Raw genomic sequence first — 25,825 nt, forward strand, 5'->3', positions numbered from 1 at the left:
GAGACTTTGGGCGTCAGAAATAAATCCGTTAGGAAACATTTGAAGCTTCTTCTCTTCTCGTGATAGAGATAAATGTCAGAGTACATCTCCATCAAAAGTTCTCAAAAGATTTTTATTTCAACCACGTAATGCGAGGCATGCTGTAGCATTTCCAGCAGAGGATACAGTATATATATACATGACAAACGGGCTTGTCTATGACAAGTAACTAATGTCAAAGTAGAAGTTTCGAAAAAGCTGACACTGACAGATCAGCCTGTACAGTGGATAGTAAAGCTAAAGAAATAAATCCGTCACTACAGCGTGAGCATGACAGCAGAGTTACATCCTAGCATTCTATTTGTACTGCGCTGGTTCGCTTGAATCCAATAAGCTGGTTTCCTCAACAATGACTTAACTTAGTTCCAACTTGAAAAGCAAAAGTGGCGTCAAATCCGTCACTTACAATAAAGACTCAAATATGAAATAGGGGGTATACTGTTTGCAGAGTCAGCTGTGAAGGAAATCACTTCCTCATTCACTGCTCTCTATATAATGGACACCCAATTGTTTAAATTCCCGAGTACAAAATGTTTTGTTTGAGGGCAGGATATAGTGGATGTATTTAGCCTCTCACAATGCCGATGCTCAAAATGGCAGAGGGCAAAAAGCAGGGGTCGAGGGAAGAACACACTGCAGTAAGTATAGAGTGGTTCCTGACAGACTCCTCAAACTTTCCTTGCAAAAAAATTTCAAAATAAAAACGAAAACAAAAGGAAAATCCTTCTTTCCAAACTGATTTTTTGTGATCGTCAAAAATACCGTCCACTGAAATGTTTGTCTGAGCTGCTGAACGGCAACGCAGTCATTACTGGAGCTATATTCCATGAAAACAACGGTGGCCCTAAACACAGAGGAATGAGTCTGCAGAAACTTCACATTTGTAACGGAGCAGCAGCCCTTTTTCATCACAGTTCACCTAGAAGTCTTCCACGTCTACAGCAGCCACGAGGGAATTGTTCGGGTGCTCGTGTAATTTATCATGCTCGATGTAAAAGTGTTTGAAATGTCATGCAGTCTTTAAGAAACTTCAGTCCTTCTAAAGCTCAATGTTGTTCATGCATAAACGTGGAGAAAATTTTAAAAAAAGGTCGTCGACAGGCGAGTCCATGTTTGCAACTGCCAACCTAATCAATATCACTGATAAGTGTATATGGAGGATTACTAAATCTGAACCAAATTTTAATATCCAATAATGTGTGGAATTTTTCAGAGATGAGTTATAGTTGCCACTCCAAATAACTGATGGATAATACAATATTTGTTACACACAGCAAAGTATAACATTCTAATGAAACCAGATTGTAAAACATTTTCTTTTGTCACTAAATTAAATTCTCAGCAGCTGCGATCTAACAATATGAAATTTAAAAAAAAAAAGGGCTACAGAAAAAAACAGTAAAAGCGACAACCTAGAATTAAATACAACACTGCATGTCTTTCAAATAGTGGTCTCACTTTTGGACTGCACTATCATTTCACACGTACATTGTTGTTTCAGTTGATTTCATAAGGTCAAGTTGTCTTATATGGGATTTGCAACTGCCACATCGTTTAATTATGGGACAAAAAAATATCTAAAAACATCAGTTGATTGAACCGCTGAGGTCAGTGTCGTCTGGAGTGACTCCTGTCTCTACTGCTGCTGTGTCTCCTGTGTCTGCGACTGTAACGACTGTGACTCCTTCGGTCTCTGCTCGTGTTGCTGCCCCTGGAGCCGTCCCTGCTGCACCTACGGTGACTCTGTCTGTGGCCCCTCCCCCCACTGTAACTCCTCCCACTGCTGCTTCTGCTCCTGTCTCTGCTCGAGCTTGTGCTCCTGCTGCTATGGCTGCGCCGCCTGCTGCCACGGTGACTGTAGCTCCGCCTGTGGCGGCTGGAGCTCCGCCTGTGGTGGCTGGAGCTCCTTCTTCTCCTGCTGTGGCTTGTGGAGCGCCTCCTCCTCCCCCTACTGCGGGAGCTCCGCTCCCTGTGGGAGTGGTCCTGCTCCCTCGCTCGCTCTCTGCTCTGCCTGCTCCTCGCCACCTCTTCCCTCCGTCCCTCCCGGCCTTTCTTCCTGTCCTCTGCTTCCCTCCTCCCCTCCGTCGCTCTGTTTTTCCCTGAAACACTGGACTTGGACATTTGTTTCTCTTTGCTCTCAGCTGCCTTCACTCCGTTTACCAGCCCCAGAACCCCCAGCATCGCAACGGCCCCGCCAGGAACGGAGGCCTCCTCGGCGGGTACGGAGCCGGCTTGGTCCTGCGTACCAGGAGGTTTTGCAGTTCTGTCGTTGCTTTTCTTCAATAGGTTACCAAGCAGCTTCTCTCTTAGCTCCTTCTCTCGGCGCTGGAGCTCAAGTGCTCGCTGCTTCTCCACCTCCACCCTGTGGAGCTCCTCCTCCTGCTTGCGTCGGCAGGCTTCAAGCTGCTGGAGTCGGGCTAATTCCTCCTTCTGTCTAACCTGCTCCTGCCTCTCCTGTTCCTCGCGTTCGGCCCTCTCTTTCTCCTGCTGCTGCTGCTTCAGGGCCTGGGGAGGAGGATGACACAATGTAGGCATGATGAAAACAATAACTCAAGATATTTAAAAACTTTGTGTAAGGATTTAAGTTCATAAATTAAGTCAAGTCAGGACAAAACACTGCTCTACCGCACTCTCGGGTCAATATGAAACAACATTACAATGATATTAAAATTTAATTTTCTGCACAGTACACAAACTGTTTATGGAGCAATACCAACACCATCTATCAGCACTTCTAAAGCAACATGTCATATCCAAAACAAAAACTGACATAAAAAAAGGGTTGTCTCCATATGTTACCAACAGATATGAGATGACAGGTAGAGTGATATCAATGTTCTAATCTGACTCTCGGCAGGAACCAAACAAGCACATTTCTTAAAATGTCAAACTATTCCTTTTATCACGTGTATACTTCTGGTGGTGAATAGTAATGAGGTTTGCATAGTATCAAATGTTTGTAGTGTTTGTAAGCATATTAAAAGTAGTGAATTTGCAGATATTAACCACAGTACTGGTATCAGGATCGATGAATAGTGTGTGTTTTCTGTCTTTGTGTATGTTTTGTGTGTATGCGTACTTTGGCCCTGGCCAGCAGCTCAGCGATAAGCCGTATAGACTCCAGGTTGCGCTGAGCCAGCAGCAGCCTCCGCTCCTCCATTGCGATCTTCATCTGCAGCTTCTTCTGCTCCTCCTCCTGCTGACGCCTCACCTTCTTCAGGTTCTTCCTCTGCTCTTTCTCCTGGAGCTTCTGCTCTCGTTTGCGCAGCCTCTCCTCCTTCCTCCTCTCCTTCTCTTCCTCTTCCTGCTCCTTCTGTTTCCTGAAAAAGGGTTACAGTAGTTTGGCATCTGTGAATATTTATTGGTATGGCAGAGATTTTTTTAATTTCTTACTCTTGTCAAATGAATACATTATTTATATTCTCAGTAACGAGAAGAGTATTGAATTAATATTTCAACTCCAGTAATAATAATTGATTTACTAAACAAAACTGCAACTTTCATCATACTGGTGATGAATTTCCAAACACTTACTCATGTTCCTCATACTAATGATGGGTGAGTTAAACTAAAACTAAATTGTGATCTTCCAGCCAAGTTGATACTTCAGTTCTAAGTTTTTACCAATCATTTAAATTCACTGTCTTTCCCATAGAATATGAATGCAGCAGTATAATGCCATTGGTTTGAGGTCTCTGCCCTGTTTCACACAGTTACATTAATCTTCTCTATTTTCATTTGAACAATCTTCCCATTGCTTTTCTGTCTCCCGTCGTACCTCTCATCCTCCTTAAGGCGCTCTTCCTCTTCCTTCTCCCGCCGTTTCTGCTCCTCCCTCTGCCTCTCCAGCTCCTGTAACTTCATCCTCTCCATGGTCCTCCTCTTCAGAGCCAGCTCACTCAGGTGCTTGCTGGTGTCAAACGCCACCTGGACAAGACAAAATAATACACATACAAAAGTCATGAACATCTATTAACTCTTATTATCATTTACTTGACAGGCTCATTCTTGACACAGGGAAAAGTAAAATCATTTCAGCAAATCAGATTCAGCTCTTCCATGTTTCTAACAAATAGGTTTCAGATCCTCTGGCACAAGGGATCATTCATTCCAGTGAAGAACAGATGGTAAAAAATGTTAGTTGCAACAGCAAAATATTGATATTGTAGACCACAGTTTTATGTTTGATTGTGTACTGATAGGTTGCCTGATGAATACCACAGTGCCTTGGGAAAAAATGAAAAAATGTAACGACTCACAAGTCTCACTGTGTTTCTTGTTTCTTTTATTCAGATCCTACTTTACTTCCTACCCTGATTTGGATTTCACAGTGAGGCTTTATTCTGTGGATTAAGACCTTGCTGTGCTCTGCGCTCATCACCTTGGAAATAATGACGATGCTGATTTAAACCTCATTCCACTAAAAGGTCTTAAAGCTGCTGTGCAGCTCGGAACAACACAATCTCATTGCAACGTTTCAACAGTTACAATCCACTGGTGGCCACACACACACACACCCATAATGATAATTCACACCACAAATAGCAGCACTGTGTTAAAAAAAATTGCAAAGCCCCACGTGGGTTGGGGCGAGTGGCTGCAGGTATTGGTGTTAAAATGAATTAAAATCCAGGAAGGCAGTGAGTCTGTGGGATGCAAACACACTGCATGGTGATTTATGATTTAACCACTGTGGAAAGTGAGAGACAATTGTTTTTATCTCAATCTTTACAATTGTGATATAAGAGTAAAAATATATTTTTGTCCAGGAATGTGTTAAGTTCAAAAGTCAGTCTTTTTTCATATACAGATGACCTCACTGGGCAAAGGCAGAATTTCAGTCATTTCTTTTGGTCTACACTCTGTGTTGGCCCCCCACAGGGATCTCACTGATGTTAATGAGGGACTACTTTGCCAGTAACATAAGCTACAAATATGGCTCCACCCTTTTCTCCTGCACTGTGCTTGCTCTAAACTATGGCAATAATTTAACATTTGACCAGCATAAAGAGAAACAAACATGAAGGCTTGTTCACTTTTAGCTGAACTGTAAAAAGAATTCTATTTCTTTATTTTTTTTACACTTTAATGAGTTAAACCCTCAAGGTTTTGTTAAAGTCCTTTACAGTTTGCACTGATCCAATTGTGTTTCTTGGATTGAACATATTAAGGATATAAAACTATTTCACCATCCAGGCACTGAATCTCAGAAAAGGGAAGATTCCAGGAGATTGGTCATCCACTGACCCTAACCAGGTTTAGTTAAATAATTGGGCGAAAAAATGTGTTTGACAGTGTTCTAGACATTTCCATTAACATGGACAGTGCAGTGCTGTAAAACAACAAAAGCCTGCGGTACCTTGATGTTGCAAGCCACTGCCTTCCCATCGTCTCCTTTGAGCATCAGCTTCATGCCGCGCATTGTGTCCATGGCCTTGGTGAAGCCACAATATTCCTGGTACTGAACATAAGCCTCAAAGTTCAAATGGCCCCCAAAGCTGAATGTATTGAAGTTCTTGTCCAGCATTTCCTCTCTGTACGGGTCCAGCATAGGGATGTCAACATTACGCACCTGCAATCGAAACAGTGGCATATTGACAACATTAAGTATAATGTTATTCTTGATAATGTAACACAATACATGACTTTTGATTGGTAAAACATGTGTTGTACCACCTGGCCAAAAGTCTGGAAGACAGCACTGAGGACCTCTTCGGAGGGCCGGTCTGGGAACTGACTGTCCTTCTGGCTGAACCAGCGGCAGGGAAGCCCCTCCAGGTGGATCGTGTCAGGTCTCTCTCCTGGCACTGTCTCATTCATGTCCTTGGCGTCGCGGAAGAATGAGTCCCAGTCGTGACGTGCAGGGAAGTCAACCTTATTCTCCACTGCACGGACCTGAGGAAAGAGGGGGAAACCTCGCTAAACCTCTCGCAGTCTAATTCAAAAATGTTTGAATAAACAAGGTTTTGAATAAATTGATGGGATTCTTAGAGGCTGTAGATTGTGGCACTGTTTAGTTGTATTGCATCATACTGACAGGTGTTTATTCTCTCACTGATATAACTGGGATCGGCAAAATATGAAGAAAATATGTCAGGGCAACACTGTGCAACTCAACAGCACCACAGACAACTGCTTCCAAGATAACAAATAACAGAACACACAAACAGCAGTGTAACCTGAATAGTTTGACCATGGGACGTGAGGTCCACTCTAATGTCAGCCTCACCTTCAGTACATCAGTAAATCCACTGAGTTTGATGCTCTTTCCGTCCAGACGGGCCAACAGGCTCTTGACCACCGCCTTGTTCTCCACCTCTCCTTCGAAGCGGATGAAGTCCATTGTACTCTTGGAAATCCGAAGGGCCGAGAACTGCTCCGGGGCCACCATGGCCTTTATCCGCTCCATCACCTCCCAGTTGGAGATGCTCTTGCCCGGGAGCTTGAGCTGCGGCAGTGCCACGCTGACGGTGATTTTGGCAATGGGCTTGAGGTACAGGCTGTACTCGGTGGAGAGGCACACGGCCTCTGTGGTGTCGTGCACGATGGTGGTCATTGTTGCAGAGTGGTGGGGGAGGCTGCAGGAGGTTTGGAGAGTCGATCAAGACCGTTAGTTTCATATTCCAACATATTACCAAGCAAAAAGTTCAGGGGTGTGGTTCAACCTGTCCACTTGCTGCACCAGCACGTGGAGAGATCTCCATGCTCAACAGTCTGAGACTTGTGCCGCACTGTTGCTTACACACATTCCTCCTACACAATATATTAAAATTGATATATTTCAAAAACATTTTAAATCAAATAAACGTGAAAAGATGCTGACCCTTTCTACGTGGAAGCTGGATGACCACCGAGGGGTTCGATCATGATATCACACTTCAGCCATTGCCCTGTCTCACCTAACTCTGCACGCCTGACGTCACTGGCCTTAAAGCGACGACGTCACCGGTCGACGTCACAGGTCGGCGTCTCGTGGAGGCTCTTTGTTGTTCCCGTGGACTCGCTGTTCCTCAGAGTCACAACACTGGGGCGGTTACGTCGAGGTGATATGAAGCTGTAACCTTTAGCGTTTTAATTGTCACTGACCTGAACGTCGTTGAGCTGTTTTGAATTTTAAGATCATTTCTGTGCTCGCGAACAAACAATAAACGAGTAGAGCGACTTGCGCATTAAACGTGCCACGGACGAGGCCGCGATCTAACGACTCGTCTCACGGTCATTTGTCGTCGCACTGTAAACACCGGTGGAGACCGAGCTCGTCCACACGTAACACGACGTTAGCTCCGGGCTCGAGCTGCTCGACCTGCCCGCCACACGTCGCGTACTCGTCTGGAACGCAGCGGAAGCGCCTGCTTGCACACCAGGACGTTCCCTAACGACGCGCTTGAACGCGACAAATGAGTCCACTTACTCAAGAAATGTAAGAAAATGCGACTTACGTTAGCCCACTAGGTCCATGGAAAAAAAGCAAAGCACCGACTACACCGGCCACTTCCGCATACAGTCAACTTTGACCTCGAGAGCAGCAACGGCGCTACTTCCGAACAGCGACACCGCGTGGAACAAATGTGTACAAGTAAAAATCATCCAAACATCCATGGAAAAAATAAGGAAATATGGCATATTCTTCATCACCTTTTATTATTATTAATAATAATAACAATACGATTAATAATAATTATTATCATTATTATTATCATCGATTCCTTTATAGCATTGAATCATGTGGTGATGTGGCTTCCTGCAAATGATTAACTGAAAAAATACCCCTTAATGTCCAAGTGAAAAAGACTGCTACAAGGTAATTTATTTCATTTGAAATCGAAAGCACATTTCATTATCCATCCCCTTTGTTTGATATGACACACCGACGCCCCGTCGCCTATTTGGCACTGTTAGTCACAAGTTACGCTTTGTATGAATGTCCGCCATCACTGTGGTAACTATTATGGGGGTGACAGTGGGAGATGTGCATAGATTAGGTATGGATTAGTCCAACAGTGGAAGCTCTGGCCAAATAAGTTGGCACAGTTTCCCCCGAAAAGATAGCAGAGGATTTTACATAATAGGCATTACCCCCTTGACTGTGTATATAGGTCAGTAGCTGCTGCCGCTCTAGCTACTGACCTACTGCAGTCGATGCAAGCCTCTGTGAAGCACTTTGAATTATATTGTGTCTGAATGGTGCTATTTGAAAAAAACGTGCCTTGCCATGCAGTCAGCTAATAAAATTGATCTGGGACCACAAGAACAACTTTTACCCCATTTACATTTACACAGGCAATGAATTCTTGTTTTTTTTTTACCATTTATATGTAATCCTATTTTTACTTGGATGATGTGAAGAAGAGAACATCCCCCAGTCATGTGGCTGAAAGACACATGACTCATCAAGACAGCTCATCAAGTCAGAGCTGTAGTTATCTATCCAGTTGCAGGTGTTTAGTATATTATTTAGAAATGTACCATATCCCCCTTACACATGAATATAAACATCCTGCTTTTTGCATTTATGTCTCATCTTGAACGGTATGGCAAGGATATCAGACTCAACCGCATTGGCTAATAGAAAAAAATAACCCATACCACTCCTCTGCTGTCACTTCTTATCATGCTCAATATACAAATAAAACACGTTAGAACCGATACCTGCAGCTTAAATTATGAATTTGCATCAAATGTCATGTTTTACATCCTAACATTGTGACCCAAACTGTATGATTGAAGAGGATTGTCAGTCCAGATAAGCACACAATCTTGAGAGGCTGTTTGGTCTTTGTAACAATTGAAGCACGCGCACACGCGCGCGCACACACGACAGGTGCAGAATGGGGACTGGCTGTAACCAATTTTGCACCCAGTGACACATGGGCAGCTTATGGACAGGAAGCTGTGGATATGCCGTAAACGCTGGACCATCGCTGCCACAGAGGGTCATTAGATCATCAATTATTCAGCACCACCAGACAAGGACAATCACTTGGTGTCAGCAGGCTTGGACAGATGACCCAGCGCGCCTCACTTGGAAATTCTGGTTTGATGCCACACCAGCATTCATGATGTTTGATTTGCTATTTAAGCATTAAAATCATCATTATAAATAGCGAATATCTACTAAGTGTGCATTTTCTAACTGAAGAGAGCACTGACTATAGTTTTATGCAAGTTGGTATTGCTTTTATCATATTTAAGAATGAGACATGAAGAGAAAAATGACAGTGGCGACAGTTTTTTCACATTACATAACTTCACAGTATTTCACAAAGACAGACACAATGAATTACAGACTGAAATTCCCATATTCATGCAGCTGACAATGTGATGTCAAAGTACATCTGTAAATACACTTCAAAGGTGTCAGCCATACAATTACATGATGTACTGTGAGTACAAAGCTACAAAATCTGCTACAAAGAGAACATTCAATGAAACCTAGGATGTGCTGTTAAGAAACAAAGGTTCACATATTTGGGAAAGCAGTCAAGTCAATTTGCTCCTCAGCTAAACATACAGCATATTCAGGATTAGTATCTAAATTCATATTTGGTTAGACTCTCTAATATTCAGCGATGACAGATGATTAATGAAAAAATGCGATGACGGATCAATACACATGGGGACAATATGGACTTCATATTCAATATCATATGATACAGGTTATTTGATTGCATATTTACTGTTAAACTGATCAGTGCTGCCAGGTGTCTCTGTCTATGGTCGTCTCTAGATGTTATCTTTCCCTGGGGATTGGTCAACTGTAAATTCTGCATGAAATTGTGAATTTGTGCCATTAGTTTGAACATTTTTCGGAATGTAAATTGTCAAATACACAAAGTTAAATACCTGAAAACATTGTAAAATACTGCAACTGACCTTCAGAGAACCATACCACTTTGAAAACAAAATCATCTAACAAGTAAACCTGACTCAGAAGATTTGAGGGACATTATGCTCAGTAGAAAAAGGGATGTAAACATTGTCACCTTTCTGTTTGCTTCCATCCTTGAAACAGTTGTACTGTGTAACTGATCAGTGTCTTTATAAAAGTAATGTTCCCCTTTCAGAACAACCAACTGACATGTATCGATTAACACAAGTGAAAAGTATAGAAAAATGAAAGTCGCATTTGTACTTTTGTATACAGTATGCAGTAGTTTAAACATATAAAAGGTATAACAGTTTGAATGACTACTTCTATTGTGTATACAATATCAACATGCAATTATGAAATAGGACCAAAAACAGCTGTCATGTTTTAGTTTCAGGTGTTTCCCCCGATTTTTGCCCACTATCTTTAAAGTGACAAGTGCAAACATGATGACTGGTTGAATAGTTGTTTGGCCAGAATATAATTCTGTGGTTTTAACAGTTTAAATATTAGAATCTGCTACTAAAAAGATTCATTCACATTGCAGAAATATACTTTTAAAAAAAATCCAGCACCATCCAATCAGAGGAGGTTGAAATATAGAAAATGAGCTCTAGAAATATATTACTTTACTCTGGAATCAAAAACATGGTTTTGGATAACTGTGTGGAATCAAACCGAAGTGCTATTCCCAGATCCCTCACCACTGTGAAAACTCAGTACAATCTTTCCTGTTGCTTTTCCATCTTTGTGTTCTAGTGTAAGGTAATAAAACAAAAACAAACCCCCAAACTTATGTATTATTTGCTACCTGCTCTAAAACAGAGCCTAAAAATTATAGAAAACCCCACCAACACAAAAATCAAGTTCAAAAGCAATTAACAGAGCAGTAGCTCAGTTTTCAATCAAAGAATTGTCTTGTCAAAAAAAACGAAAATCTACGTGAACAGTGTCCTCGAGTTAGAGGTCAACATAAGTGTAACAAGTGCAATAGGAAAAAAAATAGGTTATATACTTTTTTAGAAAAAATAAAAGGTTTTTCCTTTAAAATCCCATCATAAGACTTTAAAAACAGCTGGACACTAGATTAAGACTTTCAATTTGGGTCTGACCTGTCAGATTTTATAAAGGTGAGTAAACCTTATCCTGTAAAACAAAACATTTAAAAATCTGCACCACTGGTTCAGACTGTTGTAGGTTCATCCAAACAGGTTGGACAGAGGTCGGGTTCGGAGAGGACTGATGGGGAGCTCCTCTCCTCTTCCCATCTCCCCTGTGTCCCTGAAGGAGGCGCTGTGGATGATCTGGGCTCGGTGGCGCCCTCGGTGCAGCCGGGCATTCAGCCGGCTCAGGGACGACTTCCTCTGCACGCCCCCTTTAGTCTTCCCGGTCCCGGCTGCCTCTTCTGCGGCCTCGGCCGTTGGGTTCAGTAGCCGCAGCGGGTTCAGATTGCCCGGGAGGACTCTGGGAAACCTCCAGCCGCGCCCTTTTCCACCACTGCTGCCATTCGCGTTTTCGCCGTCTGACTCGGCCCCCGGTGAGGTGACCACGCCCTCCTCTTGCAGGTTAGCGGCCAGCGGTGGGGGGAGGTACTGGATGGCTCGCCTCCCGCTGTAGTCTCTGGCCTCGGGGTCCGCCTCCCAGTCCGACAGCAGCACACGAACCACCTGTCAGTCACAGCACATCACATGCACGAGTGAAATTCAGATACTGCAGTCTTGTCACATGACATTTACACAGAACTTAGTGGTGCCTTTCTGGGTGGGGATCGTGTGATAGCAGCTGAAATACACATGAAAATGTGATTAATCAAGGCCCTTGACATGACAATAATACTAGTTGTTTCCTCTCACAAAGTGTATGTGTAGCTTTGGATCCTTTTCTGGAACCAAAAGCACACAGCACACACACAAAATCAATCCCAAGACGTCCCATTTAGCAAGGCATTTCACAGCAGTCGGTGAAGATTACCTAAAAAAAATCCTTTCAGTGGTCCATGTTTTGGCTAAAGGCAATAGAAAGTGAACAGTAATTGAGAAACAAATTGAGTGTACTACTTTCTTTCTTTTCCTAGATCATTTACCGTGTTCTGAAAACGAGCTCTAATGACTCCAGCTCTAGCAGACAGAGTGTAGGTAATTATCTGCTGCTTCGCTGAGCAGACGTAACACATGACACCCTGCACCAACTGCCGCAGCAACCCACCTGCGTGTGTCCATGCATGGCTGCCAAGTGCAGCGGTGTGTATCCAGCACTTGATCTCACGTTAACATTCACAGGTACAGCGTTGTCCTTGGCGAAGGCCAGCAGCTGGGAGAGCAGCTCGGCGTTGCCTTGCTTGGCCGCCCAGTGGAGGCAGGTTAAGCCGGTCACAAAGTCCCTCTTGGTCACCAGGCTGGGTTCGACTGCTAGCAGGGGCTGCAGGCTTTCCCACAGTCCTTCTGAGGCGCACAGCATCCACTCGTGCTCTAGTGGGTCCAGGGTCACTGAGGCACAGTCTTCATCGGTGGCAGAGGAGAGGATTGATACTGAATCGCCGTCGCTCCGCACCGAGTCCCGGAGGCGTGAGCCGCGGTTGATCAGAGACCTCCGGACCTGCAAAGGGAAGGGCAGGTTATACAGAAGTTTAGAAACGTATTGGTTCTTTAGTGGAACCATAACAGTTTCAAGAGACTTTAATGTCCAAGATTTAAAGATCCACACATGTACTTTGCTGTCATTTGTGGAAGATCAGGTAAACAACCATAGGCCTGATGACAAAAAGGCATCCAGCTGATATAAGTTGTATAAAGACACGATAAAGAATCAACAAATCCGTTTTGAAATTGCCAAATTTGTTGATTGTTGCCTTCTGAAAATCATTAAAACAAGCTCATAGTTCAACCTGCTCAGAAGTAACAGCATGCACGTCACATCACTGCATCAAATCTCTTAGTTACAGAAGACAGAAAACTGTTGTGTCATGTATATTGCATTTATGATCACACCCCATTGTGCTCCATGAACTGTCCTGGCTGCGCTCTTGGGCCACGCTGCCACTTGCACAGGGACAAAGTCAGTGGCACACGCTCCTCCGCTTCATCAAGACCTCAGGACATTCTGAAAGTCCTTTTTGGTGAACAACTACGATTGGCTGAACCAAAATTAGTGTCTGTAATTCTTTAAGATATTAGCAACTCTCGTTATTCAAGAAGTATTCCCTCCACGTGTGCCATTCAGGTTTTTGGAGCACGCCCAAAGATGGGACACATGCCAATTTTCCTCTACATGACATCGCTGCTTCAGGTGTTGCCAAAGATTTTACAAGGTTCAAGGCTTGCACAACCAAAGCAGCGCAGCACACATTTTTAGAGCTTGAAGTAAAAAAAAAAAGACTTTCTCACAAGCTTGGATTGTTACTTACTTTAACTGCTATGCCTTGAAGAGAGCTTTGTAAAGTTGACATACACAACACTACAATTATGAAAAATGATAATAATAATCGACTCAGAAGCTTCTGGAGAAACACAGTATCCTACCTGAGGAGAACTACTCATCATCAGCTCGATGAAGTTCCTGCGACTTCCCTTAGGAGTGTTGACATCTCCGGCAGGGTCCATCCCCTCCAGGGCGCTGTCTTCGGACAGGCAGCTGGTAAGCATGGCCCGTTGGGAGCACTTGGACACCCGGCGTGCCCCTCTCACCTGCTGGCTGTAGGAGTATCCAGGGTGAGCGGGGTCCAGATCTTGCATCCCGATGATCGGTGCCGACTCTCGCCTCCTCCTGTCCCTCAGCTTCACCTCCGCCCTCCCACCGGGGGTAGGAGTCACCGTGGTGACCTTCATCTGGAAGGAGGTCGCAGGTTGCTCATTGCCATTCGACTGTCTGTTGTCGTCCAGGTCTGCACCAAGTTGGCTGGGTACGCCTGTTGAAAAACAGTGCACCAGTTGTGTGCTGGAAGATGGCATTCTGAGAGGATTCACTACCTGGTATATGTGATGAGATCACTTATCACAGGAGAGTGTTTGGCTTTGATCCTTTGATCATTGCATCATCAGGGATTAATGCATCATCGGGGATCCTGTGATAGGATTTCAATTCATGATTATCAGGAATTGGAATGAACATTCAAACTGTGCAACATACAGTTACTCACTAGTCAACAAGCACTTGGTACACAAGAAAGGCATAAACAACACAAGTCTAGAGCAAACAAAATGCACACAACTGTAGCTAGCGGAACACTGTCACACACGCTTGCAGTCAGCTTTGCATAACAACATTTGAATAGACAGAAAAGAACTCTCCAGACACACTTAACTGCTAAATATGAACAGTAACAAAGTGTGCACAGAGGCATGGCCTTTCATTCAGCTCTGACACTGTGAGATGTGGTTTGTTGATCACATGTTGTAGAAGTGAACAGGCTGTTGCTTCATGTAAAAACCCCAAACTCCACTGTATCCAGCACAAGTATGCATGAGTTTAGTTGTGTAAATTGTGTTATTAATATACTGGCTAGCTTTTTTTTAATGACATATTTTGGCATTATTGAAGAATTAAACTATTGATCATGGTAGTCTGTGAAGCTTTATTGTAAATCAAGTCAGAACAATGAACAAAAACATGGACTTGATGGTGTGTGTGTGTGTGTGTGTGTGGCTCATTAGGACATCGTCCAGCCTCATCACTTTGGTGAATGAGAAAATCCCATGGAATCAAAAATGTGGGCACGGTCTTGGTTTAATGTGTTCGGACACGCAGTGGCTATCTCAGGGACGTGGTATAAAACATATGATGTGTAAATGATGCGGACGTTACGAATCTGCGTGTGCACAAAGGCTGGATCATCTCTCTCACCTGTTCGGTATCCGTGGTCACGGTTGCCGTTCACACCGTTGTCCAGCGCCTCCTGGATATTCCCGTTGCACTCCGCTTGATCGCAGCCGTGTGCGTGGTCCGCGCGCACCAGGGACTCGGCGCTGCGCTCGGCATTCAGACACACGAATTTCACACCGTTCTCCACCTTCACGAGACCCACGTTGTCCACGACGCGTTCGAGCTGCTCGCGATCCACCCCTTCCTTCGACTGGTCCTTTCCCCCCACAGCCGATAGGAAATGATCGATCAGCTCCATCTGCTGGACCCTCCCTCCTCTCTCCATCAGGAACTCCCGCACGGCTTGCTCCGTGCACCGGGACGCCATGATCATGCCGCACGGTCCGAACGCCGCGACGATGTGATGGTGTTGCAAATGGATCGTTTCAAAATGCCTCCATGTCCATGCTGCTTGTCATTCACTGCGGTCGCTGACAACCGGATGACAGCATAATCATCCTCTCTCCGGCCTCCTCCTGCTCTCCTCCATGGGGGAAGAACCAGTGCCGGGCTCCGGCGGATAGGGGGCGCACTTTACTGAAGCAACCGAGCATCGTGCTGCGTTCCCGTGCTCCTCGTAAACTCAGGCTTCCATATGAATTAAAATGGACCATGCAGTAAAGTATAATAAACTTTGGACATATAGTGAACAACTAACTTATTGTGATCTGTAAATGCTACTTATAAATTGATATTTTGTTTTAACTATATAAACTACGGCAATCTGATTGATCAACACCATAAACTGTAGATGGTCAACAGTCCCACAACGACTAAAATCCAATAAATGAAAAAAAAACCCGTAAACAAATATTTAATTTACAGGGGATATGATCTAATAGTAACCAGGCTTGTGAAATGCAAAAAAAATCTTAAAAACAGGATGAGTTTTTGATTCGATTTTCTATAAGAACTATGTAAGCCAAAGGGATTTATATTTGTCTGACTGTCCGCAACAATACGTGGAAGCGACTGGTACAATTAAGTTGAGCCGTACCATTGTGCAAAGAAGGGGGGTGCGTCTATTTACTACAGTGAATACATATTGTTTTAATGCAATTTCCCGCAATGGTAGTACCGTTCAGTCGTTCAAAATCACAGCTATTTGAAATTCCCCTGACTGTTGACCCAGATTTAATGACTGTTAGTTTTAAAGCAAATGTACAGTCCGAACATTTGCCCTCATTCCTACGTTGCAGTGCGTGGTGCGGTCTGTCCAGTTGTCGACTGCGGACGCTGTGAGGCGGGCGGCTCTGATCTGGGTTCACGAATAGACGTCGACCTGTTGCCAGCCTTGTTGTGTTCTTTGTGTGCGTGTGTTTTTTTTTTATCGGGGTTATCGAGTTCTGTCCCCAGACTATGGCTTCTTCGGATGTTGCTCTGCTGCCGGTTAGTATTTCTCTCCTTCCCTGTGGTTGACAAAAAAACCCCCGACCCGGTCCATGACAGCTGAGCAAGGGAGTGTCCAGGGCTAGCATCGCGCTAGCTGCAGCTAGCCCAGTGACTAGTTTCTGACTGTGAAGTTATTCCTCCAGGGGAGGCAGCGTTTCAAAACGGGCTCGTTTTATAAATCACAGCCGCAACGCGCGCGTCTTTCACGTCGACACATACTCAGAAATATCCAGCGGGTGTTTCCCACTGTAATTGTCAACTTCCTCAAAGGAATTCCGCGTAACATCTCTCACCAAAACAGTCCCGCGGGGCCACTAGCTGGCCCGCACCATCCGGCAAACGTTTCGATTGGACGGTCCTGTGCAAGGGTAACCGACACCGACGCGACCAGATGTCGTGGTTTGTTCACGCAAATACTGGGCAGTCGTGAAGTGCACTCGAGCAACGGAGGCTGCTGCAGCCGCGACACTACGATCGCGACGTTTTTGAATGGAACTCGGTGGTGACGCACTCCGACCAAAGACGTCTGCACAGAACGGAACAGGCACGCAGTCGAAACGCCGTGTGGACGACTGGTGCTTTCCCACGTAGACGACGCTGCATCACGGCCCTCGGTGAAGATCACGACTCGGGCTCAGAGCAGTTCACCAGGGGACACACGCGGGAGAGAGTTGCGGGAAGGAGGGTCTTGCCTCAGAGTTTAATCCCTGATTGGGCGAGCTACAGACGTATAACCCTTCATGTGTGTGTTGATCTTGGAATTAGTTGCCAAGAGCCACTTGTAAATGTGACACTTCGAAATCAATGATTTGGTGATTTAGTTTCAATTGTGAAATGTATAAATAGGTGAAATGTAAAATCTAAGTTAATGTCAGTCTAAATATGGATCAGTGTGCATCCCTACAGCAATATTGTACTGTATGAAACTGGAATTTCAGTCACCATTAGCACCTGAAAGAACAAATCATAAAAGTTCAAGTTCTATTATAATCTTCTGAGATAATCCTACTTTTTCTCTCTCTTATTTTCTGAAGAAACTGTCGGCAGTGTCTTGAGAAGTTGGTGTTTATTTGTGTGTTTTTCCTCCCCAGGATAAAGGAGTGCGACCCCTCTCCTTGGCAGGCCATGTGGGCTTTGACAGCCTCCCGGATCAGCTTGTCAACAAGTCCATCTACCAGGGCTTCTGCTTCAATATCCTCTGCATCGGTCCGTACACGTTACACACACACACACACACACACACTGTAACACGCTCACACTGTGACACTGACACGGTGAGGATACTCCTACTGAAGTTCATTCTGCGTTGGCTTGGCACGACATGAACATAGGCACATGCTGTTGCTCCGGTCTGTCTGATCTTAAAGATCCGTTACACCTGCACTTTATGATTGATAACTTAGTATCAGGTATCTGATGCATTTGACTTTGTGGTAGTGGAACAGTGGAGCGATGAGGAGGCGGCTGGTTCAAACTAGAGCGGCAACAGTTAATCTATCTGTAATCGACTACTAAATTAACTATTGTGATAATCAATTAATCGGTTCAAGTAGTTTTTATAAAAAAGAAGTCAAAATTCTATGATTTCAGCTCCTTAAATGTGAATATTTTCTTGTTTCTTAGCTCCTCTGTGACAGTAAACTAAATATCTTTGGTGTGTTGACAAAACATCATCTTGGGTTTTGGGAAACACGATGGACATTTTTGTGAACCAAACAACTAATCGATTAACTGAGAAAATAATCGACAGAGTAATCGATGATGAAAATAATAATTTGTTGCAGCCCTAGTTCAAATCTGACAGCCAGTTGGTATAAATCAGTTGGTGTCCAGACATTCTTCCTTTAGCAAAAGAAAGTTTAAGGAGCGCTACATTTCTTTGGATTGATGAAGCCCACAGTACAATCTGTACATTATTGAATCTCAGCCTTAATCCCTCAATGTGTTTTTTTCTCTAGGTGAGACTGGTATTGGCAAGTCGACTTTAATGGACACTCTATTCAATACCAACTTTGAGAACTTTGAGTCATCCCACTTTGAGCCTCAGGTGAAGCTGCGGGCTCAGACCTACGACCTGCAGGAGAGCAATGTCAGACTACGCCTCACCGTGGTCAACACTGTGGGCTTCGGAGACCAAATGAACAAACAAGAGAGGTAGGAGGAGGAGAGTGTGTAGCAGTAATGAAGAGTGACATTCTCAAAGTTTGTTAGAGTGTACTGTACTGCAGTTGTGAACCATTTCTGTGTCCACCGGTCATACGACCCACATCATTGACCAGCCTTATGTGTCTTTCCTGAAGCTATCAGCCGGTGGTGGACTACATCGACAAACAGTTTGAGAGCTATCTGCAGGAGGAGCTTAAAATCAAGCGCTCCCTTCACAACTACCATGACTCGCGAGTCCATGCCTGCCTCTACTTCATCTCCCCCTCAGGTCATTCACTGAAATCCCTGGACCTGGTCACCATGAAGAAGCTAGACAGCAAGGTAGGCGAAGGATCACAGTGTGTGTGTGCTAAAGGTTCAAACTGATGTATGATATATTAGATGGATTTTATGTCTCACTTTCATGTCAGGTACTGTGTGTCCCAGATAAGGATGAACAGGACAATTTTAGAGTTCTCTGAGGAACATATAGCAGTTTGACAAATGGCTCATTTTACTGGAGCACCCATATGTCCTGTGAATGTTTCACATAGATTGCACATTTTGAAAAATTTAATTAATACATATTTGGAATAAAAAAATATAAAGGTATGTCTCTGAGTAGGTCAGCTGTGTAAACAATGTTTTTGTGATTTGCATAGACGTGAAGCACAAAGCATAAACTTGATCTAGCAGGCGTGATTCATAGATTCCTGAGCTGAGACACCTCGACTCTGCATATCTGTTAAGGTCTCGGCTCCAGCCTCCGACTTCCAGAAACAAAAGGGAAAAGCAGAGCCAACCACAGGAGACAACACAGATAGAGCCAACTCCTTCGGATGTAACACACATCATAGCTTAATCCACGCACAGTATAGACAAGCATAGAAATAGACAGAATTAGACAACAACTGTGCACTTTAAGGTCCTTTCAATTGTTGATACTTAGCCAGTTGACAAGTGATTGTACCAGCAGATCTAGAAAAGTGAGCAAGTGGAAGCTGCTCTTTCAGCTTCTGTTTCCAAGGTCAAGAATAAAACTGTTAGGCTCATTTATGGATACATGTCTTGTCAGCACTAAAGATTCATAGTAGCGGAACCCCGGCGTGGAATATCGTCTCATAAAACATCCCAAAAATGTATCCCTGGTATTGTGGGGGAGATTGTAATGATTCAAATTATATAACCTTTTAGGATTAATCACAGAAACTCCCGCTGTGGCTGAACTCACTCCCTTACGATAGTCAATGAGCTGTAAGTCGAGATTCCTTATACAAACAAGTTATCATCTTCGTGTGATTTGTGACATTGCCTTTTTTTTTTTTTTTTTTGATTGAACATATATGCCACATGGCAATGTAGGTTTGTGAGTAGACTGAGGTCTACATGCTGTGGGCACTACAGTTTGTGTGAACATTACATGTGACAGTGGGCAGAGTAGAGTTGTTGGTGGTTGGATCCCCAGCTCCCCCTCAGTCTGCTCACTGTAGTGTCATTGAGCAAGACGGTGAACTCCTGTGCCGCCAGTGTGTGAATGACGTGTTAGAGGAAAAAGCGCTGGATATAGAAGCGCACACATTATATTTTGCTATATAGAAACAGTCCATTGACTTTTTCTGTATACAGGGCTATGCAGTGGTTGTTTCTAGACTTTCCTGTTTTTTCTTCTTCTTTCTGTTACAAGTGGCTCACTAGCGAACTGCCTGAAACCCCTCCCATCACTCTTGCAGTGGTCAGAAACTTTCCCATGCTCCTTGTGTGACTTTGTGTTTCTTTGTGTGTTTGTGTGATTTCACTGCTCTGGAGTGTCGGTAGCCCCGGATTTGCGTGTGAATGGAGCAGAAAACGCAGTGGAATGCTGTAATCACAGTTGCTCACACACTCGAGTTGTCCTTTTGTGTCACAGATACACATCGTAAGAGGCGCTTGTTGAATGTGCAGCGCTGACAGAGAGACAGTCCGTTACTCAGACAGCTGTTGGAGTAGATCTACCCAGCATTGTTTTGTTTTCTCTGCCGGGATCAGTGTGCATTCTGTGCATTCTGTGCGTGCGTGCGTGCGTGCGTGCGTGTGTGTGTGTGGGGTCTGGCCCTCGGAGCTTGTCTAGTGACAGTAGCTCATTCCAGACCTCTCGCTCTGGTACGACAAGATGACGGATCGACAGGAATGTGGGATGACTTGGGCAGCAGAGTGGACTGCTGGGCCAGAAATAACATCAGGAACTTGATTTATATAAGACTTATCTAAAAAACGGTTTCAAAAAATAATTTAAAACAAACCCTTTTGGAATAGTCAAACTCCTTTTTTTAATAGTGCTGTTGTTTGCACATTACAAACAGTCAGACTAATTGGAGCCTTATTAATTTAGTCTTAAACTGTTTCATACAAAACTTCATTAAAATTACAGATTGAATAAGCATAAATAGAATAAAAGCAAAGTGAATTGGAGCTTGATATACCTTTTTTTTTAGTGTTGGTTAAATTAGTGGCTATGATTTATCACCACCCATGGAAAAGGATTCTCTACTGTATCTATGTTGTAATGAAGTGACATTTCCCTTTAACATACAAGAAGAAAACTCAGTTGTTTCTTTATCTGACCCTTTGCTGCTATTTGAACTATTGTAAACTGTGACTAATTCAAACCTTTAGTCGTAATATTTACTGTCACCTCTTCACCTCTTCTTAATTTGGGAAGCCAGAACATTATTTCTTACTGTAGATGAAGGTCTGACTTAGAAGACATGAGCCAACATGAAAGGGTTGTGATGAAAAACACAACAACAATGTAGTTAACTAACTATATATTTTTTGTAAGCCTTTATGTTTTTGGTAAATAATAGTAAAAAAATATGTACGAACATGTGTCCCGTCCTCCTGCCGCAGGTGAACATCATCCCTGTGATCGCCAAAGCCGACACCATCAGTAAGAGCGAGCTGCACAAGTTCAAAATCAAAATCATGAGTGAGCTGGTGAGCAACGGTGTCCAGATCTACCAGTTCCCGCTGGATGACGAGAACGTGGCCAAAGTCAACACTACTATGAATGTAAGAACACGCACGCACGCACGCACGCACGCACGCACTCACTCACTCACTGCCCTTTCTGATCCTGAATACATGTACATTAAGTAATTATTCATGTCACAGGTTTTTAGTCAAGTAAATTTTCAGTTTGACAGATCTACAATATATTCCCATAGGTTGGTTTTATTTTCACATATTTCAGTTGCAGAATAGAACTTGAATTCCTTTGTAGCATCACCAAGGTTTTAAAAGTATAACTTAAACAAGCCGACACAGTTTGTGTGTGGGCGTTTGTACTTTGTGAGGAAGAATTGCTCAGCGAGGTTGGGACTTAATGAGTGTGTACTTTTCCATTTTATTCCTAAAACAAAGTTTTTCAGCAGTAGTAGCGTCACTTTCATTGAGTTATTTTTTCTGTGTCTGTTTCGTAGGGTCATTTGCCGTTTGCTGTAGTCGGCAGCACAGAGGAAGTCAGTGTTGGCAATAAGATGGTGAAAGCTCGTCAGTATCCTTGGGGTGTAGTACAAGGTAAGATGGATCACTGTGTTGTGTGTGTGTGTTATTCTAACTTAGGTAGCATTGCCAACGGTTTTGAATCCAGGTATTGGACGTCTTTTAATCCCTTTTACTTTGTCTGATATCCGTTGTCGTGTGCGTCAGTGGAGAACGAGAACCACTGCGACTTTGTGAAGCTGAGGGAGATGCTGATCTGTGTAAACATGGAGGACCTGAGAGAGCAGACGCACACTCGCCACTACGAGCTGTACAGACGCTGCAAACTGGAGGAGATGGGTTTCAAAGACACAGACCCGGAGAGCAAACCAGTCAGGTGAGTTGTGCACTCACTCACTCACACACACACTCACTCACTCACTCACTCACTCACTGTATACAAAGCCAAACGTACAACTGGTACAATTCACAATTCACCTGTGTGATGCATATAATATATGCCTGTGATTCTGTGCAGTTTGCAGGAGACGTACGAGGCCAAGCGTCAGGAGTTCCTGGTGGAGCTGCAGAAGAGAGAGGATGAAATGAGGCAGATGTTCGTGCAGAGGGTGAAGGAGAAGGAGTCTGAGCTGAAGGACGCCGAGAGAGAGGTATGTAGACATTCAGACCCACGCAAACGCACAAATACACACACACATCCGCTGCACTTTTCTGGGTCCTAATACAACCGCCAAGTTTGAATAAGATGGAATGAGTGGTTGTTGAAAAAAAAGAAAAGAAAGACAGACAGACTCCATTTATATGTGGACGGCACCATTCAGACACAAGGCAATTCAGAGTACTTTACAGAGGACAGCTCCTCATTATGATACTGCAGTGAAATGGTAATTGGTTCTCCATTTCCCCTAACAACCTTGTTCCCTGTCACCGCGTGCGTGTCTTTCAGCTGCAGGGCCGTTTTGAGCAGCTGAAGCGCCTCCACGCAGACGAGAAGGCCGCCCTGGAAGACAAGAGGAGGCTGCTGGAGGAGGACCAGAGTTCCTTCAGCAAGAGACGAGCGGCCGCTCAGCTCCTGCAGGCCCAAAGTCTCACCGCCAACGGCAAGAAGGACAAGGACCGCAAGAAGTAAGAGGCTCCTCTGCGAAACTGACGCTTGCATTTCATTGTTTTGTTCGTCCGTCAGTTTGTGACGGTGAAGTTGTTAAAAAATATGTTGAGCACAAATTGTCGAGTGCTTGGGTAAAACTGGTGAGTGGCAGTGAAACCTAACGGCTGGCGAGTGTGTTTCAGATGCGAGGGCTGACTAACGTGTTTGTTTTCCTTTTTGCAGTGTTTCAGTCTTAATCAAGTATTGATCGGGCCAATGTTTTTTTGTAGTTTTAAACAGTTAAAGCATCGACAGAAGAAAACTAATTATATTAAGAACTGCTGGTGCTTATTGTTTTGTTTTTTAAGATAAAAAATTGATTCTCAACTCACTGATTTCCCTCTTGTTCTCTCTTTTAGTTCCGGCTTCATGTGAAGATTCTGAAGTACAACCCACTACGACCAGTATAACCAGTGGCAGTCTGCCCACGTTCCTTTTCAGCCCTTTGAGGCCAGTCTCAAAACACTAACCAGGAAAAACGCCGCACAAACCAGCAGTGTGTATGAGTTTGATTTTGTGCCAAAGTTTAATGACTGTACCCCAGACTCCTGTGTACACTTTCCTTAGTGGTGATTTTTTTAATCCTTATTGTGCGTTTTATACCTCTCTGTGGAATATTTTATATTTATCCTTTCATTTTTTTAATGTAGAACATTTATTTTACATATACCTCCCAATTTGTTTTTGCCCAGACTGAGGGAAACCTTGGTGACTTGATACTCACACAGACTCTTTAGATGCTGTGCACAGTTCAAAAGACTTGGATTGGTACAAATAACACACTTTAAAGGGACCTTGTCAGTTACACTTAATCTCTTTCTGTCTTTTATCCAAGGACTTATCATATTTTGTCATGTACAAAACTCGTCTTGTGACCCCTAATGCAACAGTGTGTAATATGCTGAAACTTGCTCGTGATTTATTACAGACATTTAAGAAGCCGGTCTCACTGAATACTGCAAATGGCTTTTTTTTTCTTCACAAAAGTCCATCACAACTCCAAAGCAGCTCAAGTTGTAATTTAATGCCATAGCTATGACAGCAGAAGGTTCCATTCTGCTGTTTTTTAAATGCAGAGAAAATAAAATCTGTCTAGTAATTCATAACATACGTAAATGAGAGATTACTCTCATGTCAGTGTTTTTATAGTTTTATTTTTGTAAATGGAGAACAAAAAAACACCGTCTCAATCATGAAACGATCACAAAGACTTCCCAACGTTTTCCGCTTGCGTTGATACCGACTTCTTACAGTATGAAGAACCAGATACGGCACGTGATATTAACTTTGGAGTTTGGGCGAACTAGGCGGCAGAAGTGATAAAATAGGTGAGAAAATTCATCAAATCTCACCGGTGAGAAGCAGCAGCGAGCGGGTCATTTAGAGAATATTGCACCATTCAGCTGCTGAAGAATAAGAATCAACTGCAAAACGAGAAAATCCATCATGTTATTACTTTTTTCAACCCGTCGCCGTTCTCCAGCAGCGCTGCCCCTGCAGCGAGGGGTAAAGCATTACGAGCATCGCAGTAGCAACCTGTTGTGATTTGATGCCAAACGTGCCATTAATCCAACAGATGCGTAGCTGAACCACACAATGTTACGCACTCCACACAATGTCACACACTCCCCACAATGTCACACACTCCATGTCTGAGACAGACTTCGGTCGCATCTGTGATTCTCTCTGAAGCCTCATTTAGTGTATTCACAATTGAGAGATGTCACAAGCTGCATTGTCACAGGGCATTATTATTACATTTCCTTTTTCTGTCTTGTCTTTTTTAAATTTTATTTTTTATGCTATAAGCCTTTAATATGAGCGCACCAGTGTTATGCAAAACCTGCAGAGGTCACTGATTCTCCTGTTGCTGTTCCAAAGGGAACGATTAACTTCTGAACCAGGAGGGCAACTCTGAGGCTTGGTTTTGGATTCGGTACATGTTACAGCAGTTATACGTGTGTATATATTTGTGTGTTTATATATATATATATATATATATATATATATATATATAAACACACACACATTACCTACTGACACAAACGGTTGAAGTTTTGCAAACCAGTCTGTCTGAAAAGAGCTGACTTGCTTGTGGGGGGAAAGAGTGAGGCATCATATCAAGAAAGATTTTCCCTTGGGGAGTACAGGAAGAGGAGGTGGAAGCTGTTGTGACTATATTTTTAGCTTTTATATTTGTATTCACTTCTCCCTGGAGTCCTGATTAGACAGGGCTTCTCACCTCGCAGCCTTACACAGTAACAGCGTAAAACCAGGACACTGGTGCTTTTTTTCTGAACCAGAGACACTCGCTCACAAACACTGACACTTTATATTCACACTAGTGCTTCAGATGTGTTTAGTGCCTTATCTGCGTGGAGCTTCCTTTAGAAGTACACTGTTCACTTTGACATCCAGGGGAACACGCGGATGCCTAATGGAGTAAAGCGCATCTGAGACAGATTTGTACAACACTTGTATTTAAGGAATAAACAGTGTTATTTGGGAGCTTTTTTTTCCTTCTTTCCAAATAAATCTTTGTATTTTTGTCATGATATAATCTCTGCTTGCCTGTTTGTTTTCATCTCGCACTATTCTTCTTTGCTGTTGCCGCTACCAGCTATTGACCTGTGAAACATATGAAAAATTATTATTATTATTATTATTATTATTTTCAACCCGTCGCCGTTCTCCAGCAGTGCTGGAGCAAAACTTTAAAAAAAATGTAAAGGCCTTAGCAGACTGTTTTCAGTCACAAGGATTCATCTCAATGATTAACATTAATGTGGAGACATCTACATGTCTTTCCTGTTAATCAGAAGGTACAAGGATGAAGTCACACACACACACACACACACACACACACACACACACACACACACACACACACACACACA

General features: G+C 43.5%; 3 protein-coding genes across 7 annotated transcripts; 1 reads left to right on the forward strand and 2 right to left on the reverse strand.

Annotated features, from left to right (window-relative positions):
* Nucleotides 1-93: 93 nt before the first annotated feature.
* akap17a (A kinase (PRKA) anchor protein 17A) lies at nt 94-7,576 on the reverse strand. 4 transcript variants are annotated; one of them, XM_035651406.2, is made up of 8 exons: nt 7,479-7,576; nt 6,939-7,100; nt 6,269-6,617; nt 5,716-5,934; nt 5,399-5,611; nt 3,818-3,966; nt 3,119-3,359; nt 94-2,544 (listed from the first exon to the last, which is right to left on the reverse strand). In XM_035651406.2, the coding sequence occupies exons 3-8, from the start codon at nt 6,593-6,595 to the stop codon at nt 1,648-1,650; spliced, it is 2,046 nt and encodes a 681-aa protein (XP_035507299.2). In that variant the 5' UTR covers nt 6,596-6,617; nt 6,939-7,100; nt 7,479-7,576; the 3' UTR covers nt 94-1,647. The 4 variants fall into 4 exon arrangements, with proteins under 4 accessions (XP_035507299.2, XP_047193051.1, XP_035507297.2 ...); XM_047337095.1 differs by having other exon boundaries at nt 6,863-7,100; XM_035651404.2 differs by lacking the exon at nt 6,939-7,100.
* Nucleotides 7,577-9,194: 1,618 nt separating this feature from the next.
* Nucleotides 9,195-15,502, reverse strand: sowahca (sosondowah ankyrin repeat domain family Ca). Of its 2 annotated transcripts, none has more exons than XM_035651408.2 (4): nt 14,747-15,502; nt 13,426-13,811; nt 12,113-12,502; nt 9,195-11,574 (listed from the first exon to the last, which is right to left on the reverse strand). In XM_035651408.2, exons 1-4 carry the CDS (start codon nt 15,096-15,098, stop codon nt 11,107-11,109), a joined length of 1,596 nt encoding a protein of 531 aa, XP_035507301.2. In that variant the 5' UTR covers nt 15,099-15,502; the 3' UTR covers nt 9,195-11,106. The 2 variants fall into 2 exon arrangements, with proteins under 2 accessions (XP_035507301.2, XP_047193052.1); XM_047337096.1 differs by having other exon boundaries at nt 13,426-13,967; nt 14,747-14,883.
* Nucleotides 15,503-15,986: 484 nt separating this feature from the next.
* Nucleotides 15,987-25,483, forward strand: sept10 (septin 10). Its single transcript, XM_035651409.2, has 10 exons — nt 15,987-16,153; nt 17,248-17,362; nt 18,115-18,310; nt 18,457-18,643; nt 21,188-21,349; nt 21,760-21,856; nt 21,989-22,157; nt 22,299-22,431; nt 22,728-22,906; nt 23,288-25,483. The coding sequence occupies exons 1-10, from the start codon at nt 16,124-16,126 to the stop codon at nt 23,301-23,303; spliced, it is 1,284 nt and encodes a 427-aa protein (XP_035507302.1). The 5' UTR covers nt 15,987-16,123; the 3' UTR covers nt 23,304-25,483.
* The last annotated feature ends 342 nt before the right edge of the window (nt 25,484-25,825 follow it).

This window comes from Scophthalmus maximus, chromosome 14, assembly GCF_022379125.1.
Source record: "Scophthalmus maximus strain ysfricsl-2021 chromosome 14, ASM2237912v1, whole genome shotgun sequence".
Taxonomy (NCBI): Eukaryota; Metazoa; Chordata; class Actinopteri; order Pleuronectiformes; family Scophthalmidae; genus Scophthalmus; species Scophthalmus maximus.